This window comes from Crocuta crocuta, unplaced genomic scaffold (assembly GCF_008692635.1).
Source record: "Crocuta crocuta isolate KB4526 unplaced genomic scaffold, BGI_CrCroc_1.0 scaffold112, whole genome shotgun sequence".
Taxonomy (NCBI): domain Eukaryota; kingdom Metazoa; phylum Chordata; class Mammalia; order Carnivora; family Hyaenidae; genus Crocuta; species Crocuta crocuta.
The window spans coordinates 4,743,568-4,762,614 of NW_027528818.1; the positions used below are offsets into that span (position 1 = coordinate 4,743,568).

At 42.4% G+C, this 19,047-nt stretch overlaps 1 protein-coding gene across 1 annotated transcript in view; it reads left to right on the forward strand.

Moving 5' to 3' along the window:
• Positions 1-2,944: 2,944 nt before the first annotated feature.
• TBC1D9 (TBC1 domain family member 9) overlaps positions 2,945-19,047 on the forward strand; it is a 65,566-nt gene continuing 49,463 nt past the window's right edge. Inside the window, exons 1-3 of the mRNA XM_077755899.1 lie at positions 2,945-2,960; positions 6,831-6,941; positions 18,390-18,508. Of these exons, the coding sequence (XP_077612025.1) occupies positions 2,945-2,960; positions 6,831-6,941; positions 18,390-18,508 (246 nt within the window). The remainder of the gene's footprint in view (positions 2,961-6,830; positions 6,942-18,389; positions 18,509-19,047) is intronic.

Here is a 19,047-nt window from a genome sequence, read left to right on the forward strand (position 1 = left end):
GCAAATACTGATCCCACCTCCTCCATTTATATAGGATATATAGTAAGTCCAAGAGTACTGCCTCTCTGGCTTTAGAGAGATCAGTGTATATTTGGTGAAATGAATTGATCAGAGTGTGTATTAGTGGAAGTTTCTAAATGGTAAACTTTGAGTTTCTGTACTAGCATCTCCAGCAAAAGTCAGCTCAGTAGGAAAGGCAAATAGCTCACAGAGTAGGCAACCAGAATGGTGGATAAAGAGGAAATGATACTCAAACTCATTAGTAATCAGAAAAATGCAAATTTAAACAAATGGGGGCACTTGAGTGGCTCAGTCGATTAGTCCTCCAACTCTTGATTTCGGTTCCGGTCATGATCTCCTGGTTTGTGAGATTGAGCCTCGCATCGGGCTCCATGCTGATAGAACTGAGCCTGCTCAGGATTCTCTTTCTCTCCCTCTCTGCTGCCCTCCTGCTCAAGAGCTCTCTCTCTCTCTCAATAAATCAAAATTTTAAAAAATCTTTTAAACAACAAATGGATACTATTTCTCACCCTTGAGATTAAAAAAAAAAAACACAAAAAACTGATAATACTAAGTGTTGGGACCATTATGGAGAAACATATTCACTCACTTTCCTGGTAAGAGTAAATTGGCAATCACTTTGGACAGCAATTCTGCAATATTTAATAAAGTTTAAAGATACACTTACCCTATGACCCAATAATTCCATCCCAAAATGTTTTCACATGCTTAAAGCATCATATACCAAAAAAAAATGATTGCAATGCCTATTAAAGGAAAAAAATTGGAAATAAATCCAATGTCCTTTATTAGGAAAAAGAGTAACTTACAGTTTATTTATACAGTGAATATTATACAACATTTTAAATGGATGAATTGGATTTATAAGTATAACTTGGGTAAATTTTATAATCATATTATTGAGTGAAAAAAATAGGTTGCCGAACAATATCTGCTCTTTATCATTAATGTAAAATTTAAAATCCATACCAGTGTTAAATGTACATTCATGTACATACACTTAAGGCAATAAAAATATGAGGACCTGGATGGGTAGAGTACAAACCAACGTGACAGTGGTGAAGGAGAGAGAGAAATAGGATCAAGGGAGGCACAAAAGAGACCTTTCCTGTGTCTGTTACATTTTCTTTGTTAAAAAATGGAAAGAAGAAGAAGGGACACCTGGGTGGCTCAGTTGGTTGAGTGTCTGACTTCAGCTCAGGTCATGATCTCATGGTTCGTGGGTTCGAGCCCTGCATCAGACTCTGTGCTGACACCTCAGAGCCTGGGGCCTGCTCCAAATTCTGTGTCTCCCTCTCTCTCTGCCCCCCTCCTGTTCATGCTTTGTCTCTCTCTGTCTCAAAAGTAAACATTAAAAAAAAAAAGAAGACGATAAGGCCAAATGTTAAAGTCAGAGTAGTGGCACATGCATTTGTAGTCTCCTATACTCTTCTGTGGTTTTGAAATATTCCGTTAACAAATAGTGCTTAGGGCATACATGGCATTATCTGAGGAGGAACTATTATTGTTTCCGCACCACGAGCCCATGCCCCTGACCTTTCTGCTGCCATTGTCGTTGTCGACTTCTGACTTCCTGCGTGGCTAAGGGGGTAGAGGGAGACCGAATAAGCTTTAGGATACTGTCCACTTTAACTTTGTTATCCCAAGATCATCAGTAGATGATTGATCGTTGTCATGGCCACTTTCCTACATGTCCAGCACTCTCCGGGCGCAGGAGCGGAGCAAGCGATGACTCTGTGTGTGTCACACACCCTCCAGTGCCCACAGCCAGATGGGCAACCTAAATATACCAATTTTGCAGTGTTTTCTGAATCTCTTTGAAACCAGCATTTTTATGTTACAAGATGCTCCTGAACTAATATAAATAGGCAGATGTGCAGAAGAGTTATTTTGAGGGCCATAATTTGATTTAGTTATCTCAGGCAATCAAAGATTGTTTAACGCCAGAAATAGTTGACAAGCACAGCTGCTAAAACAATGCTTCGTGTGGGAAATGATAAAAGGTTCAGTATTTTGACAGCCATTTCAGAGGTATGAATAATAAGACTTCTAAGAAAATCCTGATTGCTGGGTTGGTTTGGGGGGATTTTGAGTGTGTGTGGCACGGGGAGGGGTTGGATTCTCTAGATAAGATTTCCCATCGTCTAGTATTCTGTATGGATAGTGGGTACAGGACGAATGTTTTGCCCTCTCTCAGAATCTTGACTCTGTATCAGTAGGATTTAGGCAGCACAGCAGTAAATTACTGTTTAGGTTTTTAAACAATACCTAACTCAGCCATTCATCAAACGTGTGTCCAGGCTCACTGTGCTTCAAGCAAAGTGCAGGACCTACGAGTCAGAAAGAGTCCATCAGATTCCGCCGTAAGGGGCTCCATCCGGAAAGAGGAGGAGAAGGGGACAAGGCAAAATGTGCAAGTAATTTTAAATAATTCTGATAGGTATTACTGAAGCAGAACTCGGAGGGGGGTGAGGGATAGAAAGAAGTGGCATTAAATAAACAGGAGCTTGTTATCTGAGGTGGTGGGAGGTAAGAGTTGACAGAGGAGCACAACATTCCAAATAGAGGGAAAGTTCTAGTCGGTGTTACAAGTGAAAGGGTACTTGCGGGTTAATATGGAAGAGTGTATTTATTGATTCAGCTGGCTATCTGCAATTCACAGTATTTCTTTCTGTCTAGATATCCGGTACCTTAAGTTTTCAAGGAATTGTCATGACAGTTTTCTGGTTGTATATGTACCCAATGGGAGTATTACCATATTATACTGTCTATAGTTAATTTTAACATATTTCAGCATTGGGGTGCCTGGCTGGCTCAGTCAGAGGGCATATGACTCTTGATCTTGGGGTCATGAGTTCGAGCAGCACAGGGGGTATAGAGATTACTTAAATAAATAAAACTTTAAAAAATAAAATATTTCAACATGAACCCTATAGTAGGTATGTAGGCGCCTATTAGTTTTCCTCTAAGTCTTAGTGGAAGCTGGTGGTGCCAGGTTTTGTTTTTTTTTTTAATATTTATTTATTTTTGAGAGACAGAGAGAGACAGAACATGAGCACGGGAGGGGTAGAAAGAGAGGGAGATGCAGAATCTGAAGCAGGCTCCAGGCTCTGAGCTGACAGCACAGAGCCCGACGCAGGGCTCAAGCCCACGAACCACAAGATCATGACCTGAGCTGAAGTCAGACACTTAAGCGACTGAGCCACCCAGGCTCCCCTGGTGGTGCCAGTTGTGAGTGCACACTCAAGGTTGGTGAACTAGCATCTAATAAGAAGCCCTCACCCTGGAGAATCTTCTTTAAAGAACTCTGTTTTATCTCTGAGTGACACTAGAGGCTTTGTTAATTAGAATAATGGATATTGGAGATGGATTTTAACTGGGGACATTTGTAGTGTTCAAGATGAGTGGATTAGGTTGAACCTTCCTTACTGTGTGTTACAGACTATAGAAGTTTAGTGAGACATTAAGGATGGGGAAACTGAGGCTGAGAGGCTGGGTGTGAGAGCTGGGTGACGGCAGGGGCCAGGACTGAAGAATTCCAGAACGTGGACTGTCTGCACTGCTGTACTGCTCAGTGAGCTACGCTTGCCCTTGGAAGAATATTCATCTGTGATGACACTGTTTTAGAGGCTCATTAAGCCACGTAGACTAATCCTTGACTGAATTCCCTAACCCCAGACTGAAGTATGTTTTCCTTAGAATCAACATATGTGACATTTCCGGTATTGGGAGAATTTCACTTCTTCTTTTAGATTCAAAAAGAGTGAAGTATCACGAACACTGACTTATGAGTGATGTATTTGTATTTCAAGTTCACGTCGAAGGGAATCCAGTTTAGTTGGCGCTCTTTTCTGTTTTTCCAATTAATATACCCTTCCATCTGCAGATAACTGAAAAGTAATTAGAGGTCTTTGCAGTAAATCCATGTCACGGTAAAGAAAACAAAAATTCGCACATATGTGGCATTATGTGGAAATTTGCCCCTTGGAAAACTACAAGCTGTAGGGCTTTTATTTTTAACGTATTTCATACAGGCCAGATCAAACAAATGAATTAATTTCCACTCTAGTGAAGGTTTGTTTTCCCTGGCGTGTTCAGGTGGCTCTGGTCACCGTGGTTTGGAGTGAGCCTAAGTGGGTTCCTGTCCTTGGACAAAGACCAAGGACAACTCTAGGCCTTGCCTATGGTTAACCTCCCGTAGGCTTCTTGATTAATAACCCTGGTTCAGGAAGGCAGGTGCTATTATGATCTCTTTACAACTGAGGCAGTTGAAGCAATGAGATGTTAGTGGCATGTTCATCACAGAACTGGTTATAACAGAGTCAGAGCCAGAGCTGAGTTCTTCTGAACACTGGGTGACTGCACAGTAGCTCTGTCCATGACCCCAGGCTGCCAGAAAACAAGGAAGTGAGTTTCAGTGGTATGGTGCACATCAAGATATTCAATATGGTGGAAACCAAGTCTTGAGACATTAATACAAGACAACACATCAAGACATACCGGTGGTGGGGCGCCTGGGTGGCTTAGTCGGTTAAGCGTCCGACTTTCGCTTAGGTCATGATCTCGCGGTTCGTGGGTTCGAGCCCCACGTCGGGCTCTGTGCTGACTGCCAGCTCAGAGCCTGGAGCCTGTTTCAGAGTCTGTGACTCCCTCTCTCTCTGACCCTCCCCTGCTCATGCTGTCTCTCTCTCTCTCTCTCCTAGAAATAAATAAAACATAAAAAAAAATTAAAAAAAAAAAAAGACATACCAGTGGGGATGGTTTTAGAAGATCTTTGGTTCAGATTCAGCAGAAGTTCATGAAAAGCCTGTTATGGGTCAAGCACTGAGGTTTGCGCTTCCCAGAATGCTCCTTACTTTCCACAGTAGCAGAGCAAGGGAGCCTTGGGGACCTTTAGCCTCCCTCTCCCCGTCTAAGTCTTGACCACTCTCAGTACTGTCTCCAAACCATTTTTAATAAACATGCTAAGAATAAGTCAAATTAAACAAAGGAGTGTCTTGGCAAGTTCTAGACAGGTTTCTTAACCCCTCATTCTAATCTGCCTCTTGTCCCTAAGTCCCATTTTATTTAGTCTTATTATAAGAACAATCTTGTAGTAGTGATATTGTCTCCAGTTTATCATTTAGAAAAAATCATGGCATTGAAAATAAAATGCCTTGCCCTGAGATAAAAACTAGCCAGAGTTTCTAGTTGATTCTTCTGAGTCTAAATCCTAATGTGTGCTGATTTCCATTTGGCTTTGGAATACTTATGGGCATTTACTTTATGGGAATATTTTGGAGTCATCCTGCCGAGTAAGGAATCTACTTTATTTACTTTGTGGACTTTGTGTGTGGGTCCATGTTATTTTAGAATAGTGGAGAAAATGTTTGGTGCCTAATCCCAGCTTGGGGTAGATAAAAGAGGCACACTTTCCTGGAGGGGAGACCTGGAGGAACAGTGGGTATAAGATAGACTTGCATTCCGAGAGAGAGAGAATGCACACACGATGAAATCAAGAGTCTGATGCTTGGGGAGCCTGGTGGCTCAGTCATTTGAGCTTCCAACTTGGGCTCGGGTCATGATCTCACAGTTCATGGGTTCAAGCCTCGTCTGAGGCTCTCTGCTGTCAGCACAGAGCCTGCTTCAGATCCTCTGTCCCCCTCTCTCTCTGCCCCTCTCCTTCTCTCATACGCTCTCTCTTTCTGTCCTTTCTCTCTCTCAAAAATAAATAAACTTAAAAAAAGAATTGGACACTTAACCAACTGAGCCACCCAGACGCCCCAAGGCACTGCCTCTTTTTAAGGGAGCAGCGGGATACTGGGTATTTGCATTTCTCACAAATAAATAGGTAAAAGCATTTGTTGGCTGTTCAGGCTTCCTGGATTTGGATGATGTGGGCAAGTTTCCCCCAGGGCCTGGATGGATCAGTGAGGTTCCTGACCCACAGAATTCTACTGTATGCTACCAAGATGCCTTCCTGTTGCTCAACCTAATTACTGCATCACTGCAGAATGTAGTCATCTGCAGTCATCTCTGGTTTTAATGACTGATGTGACAAATGGCAACGGACTCTGCCACTGAGGTGGGAACTGAGATGGGAAAATGCTTGTTTCACAGCCCTTGTTCACTCCTAAACAAGTGTTAAGACTCTACTTGGCCTTCTTTCCTCCTAGACTACAAATACCTTAAGGACTCTGTCTTATTATATTTTGTGCCCACAGGGTTTGCTTTGCACATAGTAGGTACTTAACTGGTGCTTGCTGAGCTGAACTATACTTTTTCAATACCAAGGAAAGTGGGGCAGATTAAAATAATATGTAGGCCAGCCTGGCACAGTAACTCAGATAGACAGGACTGGTTCTTTGGCAAATTACTCAAAACGAGGCTGGGTTTCTTAGGTGAAAAGGGGAAGAATATAATGCACATTGGGTAATGTGCTAATGTAGGTAAAGCAGAGACGCCAACATGTAAATGCTTAATACCTTATTTTTATTTTAAATAGGCGTTTATGAATAGCAGCTTATGCCAGACACCAAGCTACCAGCTTTCTTAGCCTCCCCTTACTTTTGAAACCAGCAGACTTACTTTTGAAACAGCCTGTGCTGTTTCTCTTGGCGGTGTTGGAACGAGTCACGTAGAGCCAACTTCAGAGCGTTTAAGATGAAAATTTTTTCAAGGCAGGGTGTGCCAGGAGAGGTGTTGTCCAGAGGGTTATAGAGGAAGACCATTGGGAGATCCAGCAGAAGGGGTGTGTTGGCACTGCCTCTGCGAATTTGGAAAAGCCCTGGGGAAACCCTTAAGCATTTTTCTGCCTTCTCTGCCCCCAGGCCTTCTCGTGGGTACCCTTGACGTCGTGCTGGACTCCAGTGCCCGGGTGGCTCCTTACCGAATCCTGTACCAGACTCCTGACTCTTTGGTCTACTGGACCATCGCCTGTGGTGAGTAACATATTCAGAAATACCAAGAAACTTTATGATTAATATCTTTCTGCCAGAGGGGAAGGAGCCTTTACTTAGGAATGCAGTCACTTGGTGTTTTAGGGCAATTAACCATAGCCGTCATAGCCATATGAGCCCCAAATCTCAATGGCTTAACACAGGAACGGTTTCTTTCTCACTCTGGTGACATCTCGTGTGGATCCTGTGGCCTCTTCCGTCCGCAGTGACACATAGCCTCCATAGGAGGACAGCTTAGAAGGAGAAAAGGGGAGGTAGAGGCACACCTGCATTTAACTTCCTTGGCCCAGACGCGTCACACACCACCTCCACTCACACTCTGTTGGCTAGAACTAGTCACACGATTCCAACCTAACTCCATGGGCAGCTGGGAAATGAAGAGAAACATGTGAAATACTTGAGTGTACTAAATAATACACACATATCCTAGCACGGCGCTTCCTCCTTGGGTAGGGATCAGTTCTTTTTTTTTCTGATGATAATCTGGAATAATGTCCTGTGTTTGAAATGGTGATCAGCAGCTCTGCCATTGTTGGATCTCTTACAAGAATGTTTAATCCAAAGTGACCAGGGTTTTTTAGTTATCTGTTTGCTGGTGGCTTTACAAATAACCACAGGAAAAGCTAAGACACTGAATACTTTTTTTATTTTTTTACCACCACTTGGTTTTTATTTATATTATTATTATTAGTAGTAGTAGTAGTAGTATTAATAGACTTTACTTTTTAAGAGTTTTAGATTTACAGAAAAGTCGAGTAGATAGTTCAGAGAGCTCCCATCTGCCCCACACACATCATTTCCTTTATTACTAATATCTTAGTATGGTACATTTGTTTTAGTTAACAAGCTCATATTGATACACTATTACTAAGCAAAACCCATAGTTTATTTAGATTTCCTTAGATTTAAAAAAATTTTTAAGTTTATTTTTATTTAATTTTTGAGAGAGATAGCAAATGAGGGAGGGGCAGAGAGAGAGTCAGACACAGAATCCCAAGCAGGCTTCGCACTGTTGGCACAGAGCCCATTGTGGGGCTTGAACTCACAAACCATGAGATCATGACCTGAGCTGAAGTTAAGAGTCAGGCACTTCACTGACTGAGCCACCCAGGTGCCCTTTGATTTCCTTAGTTTTTACCTAATGTCCTTTTTCTGTTCCAAGATCCTGTCCAGGATACTATATTATATTTTGTTGTCACGTCTCTTTAGGTTCTTCTTGGCTGTGGAAGTTTCTCAGGCTTTCCTTGTTTTTGATGACCCCGCCACTTTTAAAGGATACTAGTCAGGCATATTATAGAATGTGCCTCTAGTGGAAGTTGATGTTTTTCTCATGATTAGGCTGAGGTGATGGATTTTTGTTGAGCAAAATCACCCGAGATAAAGTGCTATTTTTATCACCTTATTTTAAGCAAGGGTACATATCGTCAATTTATGACTGATGATGTTTTCTTTGATCACCCAGTGGAAGTATCACAGTTTTGGGGTTTCTCCACTGTTAAGGTCACTATTTTCCCCCTTTCCATGTTGCATACTCTCTGGGAGAAAGTCACTATGCACAGCCCACTCTTAAGGAGTGGAGAATTTTAATTTATTCAGTTATTTTTATCAGTATGGAATCATATATATTTATGGGGGAGTCCAGTGTCACTTTATTTTTATTGCTTATATCATTGTAGCTTTGGCCATTGGGAGCTTTTTCAGTTGACTTTGTTCAGTCTTTGAATTGATCTCTACTCAGTAGGAAGTGCTGTGCTCAGATCTAAAGATATACAACGGTAATTAGATCTGGTCTCTGCTCTTGAGAACATAAGTAAATATTCAGTTATAGCCCAGTGTGAACCAGTACCACACAGTGCCAGTTGATTGCAGGGTGCCCAACTAAAGACGGGAATCTCAGCTGGCCTTCTACATAGGTAGGGGAAATTATCTGGGTGTGATTCCTAGCTGCCAGAAGGCTCCAGTGCTCTATTAATGCTTCCTCAAGGATTTATTGGTACCTGAAATACTAACATTGTAGCGTTGTATCCTTTTCAAGTTATTCTCGTTAGGATGCAAACAGCCCCATGAGAAATGATGGAATATATCAATCATGTATGCATTCTGGTAAATGAAGGAATGACATCAGGATGCACGGTGTGGAGGAAACCACCGAGGGGTGAAGGGTGGGGATTAGAGCGAGAGGAAGGAGATAAAGAAGGCTAAAGGAAGAGGGAAGCTGGGACCCTGAAGAAGACAGACTTACAGGGGTAACCCAGCCATCTGTGCCATTCATTCAATACAAAAGCGAAGGACCCAATAGCTACTGTAGAGAGGGAAGTGTCCTGGGGTGGTTGGCGAGGAAAGGGTCACAGTTACATGGCAAACGTTCTAGAATCTTCTTAAAATAGACATTGTAGCCAGCAAGCGAAGGAGTAAAAAGAAAGGGAATTAGAAATCACACAGAGCCACTAAATCAGTTGACTTAACAAGGGTGTGGAAAGGACACTTTCACACATTCTCTCTCACCTCCCGGCCTAACACTTGTGCCCAGAGGCTTTTGGGATCCTTTGGAGCTTGTAACTCCTTAGAGCTCCCCTGTCTCTCTGTCCAGTACTCCAGGCACCTGGCCTTCCCAGGTCAGTGTGCAATTTACACTTACGGGAGCTGCTGGCTTGTGCCTCGTGACTTCTTTTCCTGCCCTCTCAGACTTAACCTTTTCTTCTTGGCTGTTACCTGACATCACTACTCCTCAGTTTGTATCTGGGGCTTTGCCATTCTATAAAGCAGATGCTTCTGTGAAAGCTCACGGGAGAAAGAGCCCAGAGTTACAAAGCCTAATTATTCCTGAATTATTTCCCAAGCCAAGGCTAAGGAACACTAGGCAGTACATGCTGATGGCATAATTTATACCACAAAGAGATGTGCTTTCATTTTCCCAGGAAGCCTGTCACAACTGTATGATCTCATTATCAGAAACCCAGAACAGTTTTAGCTTTTGTCTATATTGATTACCCATAGAGAGAGCTCCAGAATTTCCTTGTGGAAGACTCCACGGAAGTGACAACCACTGTGAAAGTCCCATTCACCCATTAGCCCTTCTTATCGATTTCCATTTAAAACCCAAATTGCTGGCTCCCTTTCAGGAGAGGATTTTAAGAGCGGAAGCTGCCAGCTTTCAGATTTCTCCGATATGCTGACCTTCCGGTTTGTAATTTTAGTGTTATTTTTTGTAAACTACTGACTTGGTATTTGGTGAGACAGTATGTCAGGAGCTTTTTAATTTGCTTTCATTTCATGAGTCTTTACTGTAGGAGGAAGCTTCAGCAGAAACCCGGGTGAGTCTAACTCACTGCCCTGTAGAATCCATAGCATTACAAAATCTTGTGTGCCATGCACCTTGTGAATCTTCAGCATGTCCATTGAAGGGAGCATCTGCCGTCAATGTCTTCACATAGGCAACTTTCTATAGAAGAGCAGTGGTAAATCCTAGTCATTTGACTTGCCTTTCACTTGAGCCACGAAGAGCCAGACAGAAGGAATCTTTTGGGCCTCATCTGACTTACTCCCAGTATAGTAATCACCTGGCCCTTGGCAATAATCTGACCCATACAGAAAAAAGAATGGAAAAAAAAAAGCAAGAGTTATTTGGTAAAACACCATTTTCATATGCTTCTTCTAAACTTTTAACAGTTGTATCCAGGTTCGTTTGAAGAAATTGATTTTTTAACATTTCCTTGGCATTGAGACCTTTAATTGGGAAAGGGAGCCAAAATCATTCCTAAGTAATGGCTGTTTCTTATCACTACTACCTCAAAGGAAGCCACCATTCTCTGTGGTTGATATTCCATCATGCCATCAATTCTAGCTTAGAATTGCATTCTGCTCAGTGGTTTATGAAATGCAGTAAATTATACCTTCTGCTAACTCTAAGAACAGAAAGGAAACAGTACCATAGGAATTTGTTCAGCCAGCTTTGTCAAGCTGGTTATGTTCTGACAGTCTCTCCCACTCCCCACCAGTCAGCTGACTGACTGTTTTGCACCTGAGAATCTCACTAGGGAGCTAAACAGCTACAGGTCTTCCACCTGCAGCTAGTGTTTTGGACATGGTTCTCTGCCCTCCTTGGCCTTCACTGGATTTAAGTAGAAGGCAACCCGTTTGGCTTTCCCCATTGGAAGAACTAGAGAAGGTTCTAATGGTAAGAAATGTTATACAGCCTCAGTGAAGATACAGGCACATAAAAATGGTGGTATTTCCAAGGGCGTTGTCTACAGAGGAGCTCTGGGACCGTGACAAACAGAAACAAAGAGGAGCTGTTGACAGTTCCCTCTAGATACATCTGACCTTCCAGCAGCACTGATCACGGAAGTGGTGTGGAGGATGTGTGTTTGACGGGCACTTCACTGATGACACAGCCCTCTGTGCTGCCTTGATTTGGCTGCCTATTGATTTAGTTTCTCTTTTCTTTACCATCCCAGAGTTTCATCTAGGCCTCGATGTTCATTCAGAACTGAATCTTTTCTATAAGAGAAGTTTTTTCAGAGCTGAAAGATATTTTAGCTGCCGTCTTGTCTCACATCTTTATTTTAATAGGTTAGAGGTAAGGGGAGTTGCCCAGGTTCACAGTGCTAGCTGTAGTAGCTGGTTAGAGCAGAGCTGAGACCAGGTTCTTAGGTCTCCCCCTTCCCAGCCCAGCAGCACTGTCCTGGCTTTTATATTTAAACATTCTTTAGTCAGCGACTGCTAAGACCCAGCATTTAATTAAAGATTGCTAATTAGTTCTGCTTCTGCCATTTCTCTACAATAGATAGAGAAAATGTGGGGGTAATTTAGTTGCCATCCACATGAAATACATATAATGTGGAAGTTTATTTTATCATCTTTTCTTGGTCCGTGTACCTCAAGAACTATTCTTGTATCCTTGGGAACACAGCAGCTTAAACAAAAGAACTGCCTTTCTTCTTTAAGCAGTACATGTTCATTGCAGAAAATAAGAAAATATAGAAAAGCAAAAAGAATAAAAATTTGAAAACAATAACACCACACTCCAAATCACCTTTCAGACTTTGTATATATGTGTATGTGTGTGTGTGTGAGTGTGTGTCTATACATACACTTACATAGGTATATTTGTGTGTACATACATCTATGTATAGACCTTCCTTGCTAATTAAACCTGTTTCTAGGGGCGCCTGGGTGGCTCAGTCGGTTAAGCATCTGACTTCGGCCCAGGTCATGACTTCGGCCTCACGGTTCATGGGTTCCAGCCCCGCATCAGGCTTTGTGCTCAGAAGCCTGGAGCCTGTTTCGGATTCTGTGTCTCCCTCTCTCTCTGACCCTCCCCTGCTCACGCTGTCGCTCTGTCTCTCAGAAATAAATAAAAACGTTAAAAAATATTTAAACCTATTTCTATAATGTCAGTTTTAACAGATAACATTTTGTTTTGTATATAACATAATTTATCTAACTGACACAGTATTAATGGAAATATAGATCTTTCCCCCCTAATGTTAATTGCATGTTGAACAGCCTTAATCAGTGGCCTCTGAAAAGAATCTCTTCACAGTCCTTTAATTATCACTTGAGAATAAATTTATAGAAATAGTTATGCTGAGTCAAAAAATATACATATCTGTAAGGCTTTTAGTGTTCCTAGCCTGATTGTCTTCCAGAAAGATAGCCACTTACATTCTTTCCATCAGAGTGGGAGAGGATCTTGGCACTTAAGTGAAAAAAGTAAAATAAAGACATCAATCACTGATTCTTATAGTCAAGGCTGGGTGAGTTACCTGAGTTTCTCCTTTCTCAAAGTGTTATAAAGCTATGAGCGTATTGTTATGGCCAGTAAGAGATTATAAGCAAAGTTATATAAGAAGCTTACAGGGGCGCCTGGGCGGCTCAGCTGGTTAAGCCTCGACTTCGGCTCAGGTCATGATCTCATGAGTTTGAGCCCCGTGTCAGGCTCTGTGCTGACAGCCCAGAGCCTGGAGCCTGCTTCGAATTCCGTGTCTCCTCTCTCTCTACCCCTCCCCTGCTCATGATCTGTCTCTCTCTCTCAAAACTAACATTAAAAAATACATATTTAAAAAAAGAAGCTTACAGTAGTTCCACAGGGAGTTCCATGCCAGCCTTCCTTCAGTAATGTACTTCCTTCAGTAACTTTGCAATCCAAACATAATGACGCCATGGCCAGAGAGATTTCTGTGAGTGTGTGTTAGTCCGGCAAGGGTAAAACAGCTGATGTCTTAGTGCCCTGACATCACACTTTTGAAATATCTTCTGTGTCACAGGTTAAGACGAGATCTTTGTGTTCTACTGCTTATGGTGCCAAAAGCAACTGTTTACTTAGTGCCTTGTGTATTCTCAGCCTGTGCTAAAGTCTCCTGTCCATATGATCTCCTGTCATTCTCAGCACAAACCAGTGTGGCAGGGGGTGTTACCACGTGTTACAGATGAGGTGTTTGAAGCACAAATAACAATCACAAAGTCACTATGTGCACTTTTGAGACCGGGTGTACTTTTTTGACATCAAAGTCAGTGTTCTGCTCCATGATGTGGTTTTGGCTCCCTGATAATCAGGCTCCTTATTATTCCAGATAATCTAACCTCAGTCATACTTACCGCACTTAAACATAGGTTTTGGAGATAGATGATCATGCATCACAAAGAAATGTCTGCTGGAAGTCTCTCCATAGGACCTTCAGCCTTTGTTCTTAATCCTCAGAGACAAGATCTGATAGACTCAATTTGTAGGTGCCTCTTAATGCTTTTTCCTTTTTGTTTCAAGTGGTCTTGATGTACTTTCATATACATTTAAAGCTAGATGAGAGATTAGACTAGGATGATTTTGTATTTTTCATCATCTTAAATAATCTTTAAATTTTGCCCAGATACATGCATAGGGCCTGTGGCTAGTATTCTTAAAAACAAAACAAAACAAACAAAACCCCACTCTAAATGATAAAGATTCCCATTTTTCCGAAATTAATTTCTCGATAACCTTGTGCTGTGCCCATCAAGTGTCAATGTAGTTTTTACCACAGCAGAATGCTTGAACTTGGCTTAACTGGGATTTCCTGAAGGGTTCTCCTTCTCCACACCGGCTTTCTTTGTTGTTCCAGCTGATTGCACAGTCAGGTCAGCTTGTTTTCCTTGCTGTATCTCTGTGAATGAAGCCTCTCCAGAAAATTGAGCTCAAACTGGTGAGTGAATAGATCAGTCCCTATGCATAAGCACGGCACAAGAGCTCTGGGTTATCTCACCTTAAAAAATAACACAAGGAAAGTCCCAACATCTTAAAACTTGCAGCACTGGTATTTAGTTTCTTGAGAAGTGAAAGAGCTATTTGTAAGGAACATTTCGGATTGCAAGATGGTGTTTGGGGAGTTTCTCTTGTTCCTAAAGAGTGGTGTGGCAGTCACAGTTGTTCTCAAACTGTTAGCAGGGCATTTGCTCTGTGATCTCTGAGAGGTAACGTGGACTCTTTGTTCTGGAGGGAGAAGTGGACAGAAATGGTCACCTGATTTCAGAAATACTTTTTATGAGACTGGCATCTTCAGGATTTGTTTTGCCTGCTGAGTCAGGGAACCCGGCTCTGCTTTATAAGCATTGTCATACTTTTAGTCCCCAGAACCTGAACCCCTGTCTTCATTTACCCTTTGTGAATTTAGGAAAGTGTTCAGAGAATAGGGTGCTTTTGTATAGTAAGCAATAAATGTAAAAGGTGTATTTCGGTGTCCATTGGGTGTAGATAAGTATCTGTAGTTAATTCCCAAAACTACCATTGGCTGCTGGCATTTGCATCTTTCTTTTCTCAAATAGTATATGGTGACGATGGTTTCATATGATGATACACAAGGTTCTTTCTTATCTGGAGCTCAGTCGTCTGGAACTTTGGAATCTTAGAATGTAGACGTAGCCAGAAGAAACCTCCAAAACATGTTTGGTAGTACAGAAGCAGGCCCGTGGCACTGAGAAAGCTGCAAGAGTTGCAAGACCTAAAGATGTTGAGATGTGCAGTGCCAGCTCCTCGGTGAGTGGCACACAATACCTCTAGAAGGCCAGCCTTTTCATGTGTCAGTGAGAAGTGTGGGAGGAGCAACAGGAGATAGAAAGCAGGACAGAAATAGCACAGGCAGCAGAAGGGGGGCAGTGATGGTAACTGAAAATAGAAATACAGGGATTCACTTCCTGAGCAGCAAGAAGTAGAGAGAAGAGCCAGTGGTGCAAATGGTGTTAGGTGGTATAGGTTATGGAAGCGACGGATAGGGCACTGGATAGGGTCCCCAGGACAGCAGAGAAGGCAACAGGTGGGGACACAATGTGTAGAGTGAATCTGAACGTCACAGAAGAGCAGACGCATTAAGGGTGGTATGGCCGTAGACTGTAGATCTGAACTTCAATACAAGAGCACTCGGAGGGCTACTTGAAGATAGAAATCAGCTACAATGTCTTCATATTATATCCATGAGAATTGGAAGTATGAGTGAAAATTTGTTGACTGAGTGTGTGCATACATATGCCATTTTTACCGTGTGTGTGTGTGTGTGTGTGTTTAAGTGGGTGTACTTGCAGGAATATGTACACAAGGAACACTTTGAAGGCAGCATGTGCAAAGCTGAAGGCACACCTGTTCTGTCCTTGGTCTCATAGCTGAGGAACTTCTCTCTCCAGGACAACTGGGGATTAGTGGGGTTCCACAACCAGTGTAACAGGCACTCTAAAGTCTAGTACCTGGTGTGACTACTTGGCCAAATGCTGAGCACGGTGAGATACCAGTCAACAGCCAGACTCCGTGAAAACCAGCCTCTGGAAGGCACATCTGCAGTGGACATAGACAGGGGCAGAAGAGAAGCGAGATCAGACAGATGCTGGGAACTGTGCCCGCTGGGTCTGCAGGAGCTCAGCAGTGTCACTGTCCTGAGGTGCATACACCTGACAGTGCCAACGAGCACAGATGGCCGGAGTGGAGGGTTCATGGCAGGCATTTACTGGCCTCTCTCTGTATATCACAGCCAGCGATAGCGGGTGATGGTAGTGACCTGTTTACCGACAAGGAGGGACACAAGGAAGGATATTTTAGAAAATTATCCAATTACTACTTAAAAATTTAAAAAAATTTTTTTAATGTTTCTTTGTTTTTGAGGGAGAGAGAAAGAGACAGAACATGAACAAAGGAGGGGCAGCAAAAGAGGGAGACACAGAATCTGAAGCAGGCTCCAGGCTCTGAGCTGTCAGCACAGAGCCCGATGCGAGGCTTGAACTCACGGACCACTAGATCATGACCTGAGCCAAAGTCAGACACTTAACCAACTGAGCCACCCAGGTGCCCCTAAAAGTTTAAAGTCTAAATGCTTTTCTTTAATGCTTATTTTTATATTTTTGAGAGAGAAAGAGAGAATGCACAAGAGTGGGAAGGGCAGAGAGGGGGAGCAGAATCCAAAGCAGGCTCTGGGCTTCAAGCTGTCAGAACAGAGCTAGATGTGGGGCTCGAACTTGTGAACTGTGAGATCATGACCTGAGCCGAAGACGGATGCTTAACTGATGGAGCCACCCAGATGCCCCTGAAATCTAAAGTGTTTTAAAGCTCTCTGGTAAACTCTAGAATAACTCATTCCCTAAGTATTCCAAATGGGCATTCTTCTTTGCATCTGAAAAATATTTCCTCCTTTCCAAAGTGTATATCTGTGGACATTATTCTTTGGGATTTTTACAGCATTGCCCTGAAATGGATAAGGGCTTGGTGTAGTTTTTGTTCTATTGTTCATTCATCTCCATTTCACAGATTAAACAGACTGTCTGAAGTGATCCAACCAGCTAGTGGCAGAGGGCCAGGGGGAGTGGGGGGCACGTGTCCTGAATTCCAGCTCTTGCCATGGCATCATAGTGCAGTCATCAATTGCCTTTACATGTGGTTGACTATGACCTCGAATGAGTGAGCTGGGAAGATGCCCACAAAAGGCTCTAATCTGGTCTCCCATGTTTTCCCAGGGCTGCCTCTCCACTAAGAATTCTGCTTTTAATCCTCTACATCAGTATTCTGTGGAGACAGTTTTGGTGCTTAAAGTAAACGAAAATGAACTTTGGTTTTGTTTTGTTTTGCCTCTCCTTAAATAGTGGGTCTGAAACTCCTCAAACCTATCTCATTTTCTCTTTGTTTAAAATTTTTTTAGTGTTTGTTTGTTATTGAGACAGAAACACAGCATAAGTGGGGGAGGGGCAGAGAGAGAGGGAGACACACAATCGGAAGCAGGCTCCAGGCTCTGAGCTGTCAGCACAGAGCCCAATGCGGGGCTCAAACCCACGAACTGTGAGATCATGACCTGAGCCGAAGTCGGATGCTCAACCAACTGAGCCACCCAGGCGCCCCCAACCTATCTCATTCTCAAAGAGCTTTTAGTTCCCCTCCCACAGTTCTGGTATCATTGCAGACACATTCGTGTCTCCCTTCTTTGTCAGGAGTCAGAATGATTCTGAGATCCCTTGAGTTACTGGTGACAGAGAACAAAGAGGAAAGACACTATTAAGAAATCAAATAAAAGGAAGCTTGGAAATCGAAAGAGACGCCAGGAGTTTTGATCAGTGGAGCCATAAAATCGTTACTTAATTCTGGAATGAGTAGTGCATACGATTTATGTATATGATCTATGAATGATTTATAAAACATTGTTTTTCTTCAAGAACATTAACAATCCCAGAGCAGGAATAAGAGGGGAGGGGATTGAGTCGAGTGTCTTTACAACCACATCTTGACAGCGTCTGTGTTATGCCCTACAGTTGGGAGGAGAGAGCAGTACCGGTACATAGGCTACAGGCTGGCATTGTTTAAATGTGGAGGTTGCCAGGCGAAGTGAGTTACGCTGCTTATTCCCGACCCAAGTGTAGAGACTTGGTCGCAGGCTGTGAGGATGACCTCATCCCATTACATTTCAAGGCAGCTGAGCCCATGAGAGCAGGCGGGTTCCCTAGCGATCGTCCATTTTCACATCTCATTCATAATTGAAGTGAGGGGGGATAATATTTGCCCATTATGGGAGGTGGTTACATCAGATCTCCAGTGGCACACCGAAGCTCTCATTATTGCAACGTAACAAAAGTAACCCAGTCTCCGAACAAGATCTACGTTACTCTGTGAAGTGCAGGTTCTAGGAGGGAGGAAAATGGAAGGTAGGGCTCAATTCCCAGTCCAGAAAAGTGAATGGGAGAGATGCTGCTACCTTCTACCTGGAAACAGTGTCCGAAAAGTGTCCGAACCCACCTGATCAGACTTGACTATAACACAGTATTTATTCTTGGGTTTCTACATCCTTATTTGTCCTCTGCGTCTCCTGAAAAGGAAAAAGCGTTTAAATGCAGCCGTCTTCTTTAGTGACATTGCATATTGATGAAGTGAGGCTGTTTAAGTATCTTTGAAATTCCGAAAATTCGATTATCATCTTTACATTCGTACAGGTGGTTCCAGAAAAGAAATCACCGAACACTGGGAATGGCTTGAGCAGAATCTGCTGCAGACACTCTCCATCTTTGAAAACGAGAATGATATCACCACATTTGTGAGAGGAAAAATACAGGTAGCAGGTTCTCTGTTTTGTTTAGTTTTAACTTTTAATTGGAAAGATTAAAACAAAGTCTCCTGTTGTTAACATTTTACCCCAGTTAACGTTATCATGTGAGTGCTCGTTTACTTTTATTCGAGAGGAATTTCCTCCAGAAACCTAGTGTGTATTTCCAAGAATGTTCTATTGAAAAATAACACTGCAGTTATCACCTACAATAAAGTTAACATTAACATCATACTTTAATATTTGGCACATATTCCAATTTTGTTAATTGACCCAACCTACAGCATATTTTTCTTTTCAGCCCAGCACAAGATCCAGTCTAGGAAGCTGTTGAATTGGTTTTCGTCTGTTGTCTTCTTCAATCTAGAACATTTCTATAGCCTTTCTCTGTCTTTTATGACATTCACGTTTTTAAGTTTATCGTTCTGGTTTTTTTTAATGGGACGTTTTTCATTTTGGGTTTTGTCAAATTGCATGATTTGATTCTGATTATGCATTCCCACGTGCAATGCGTCATAAGTGATCTTATGTCCTTTAAGAGTGTCAGT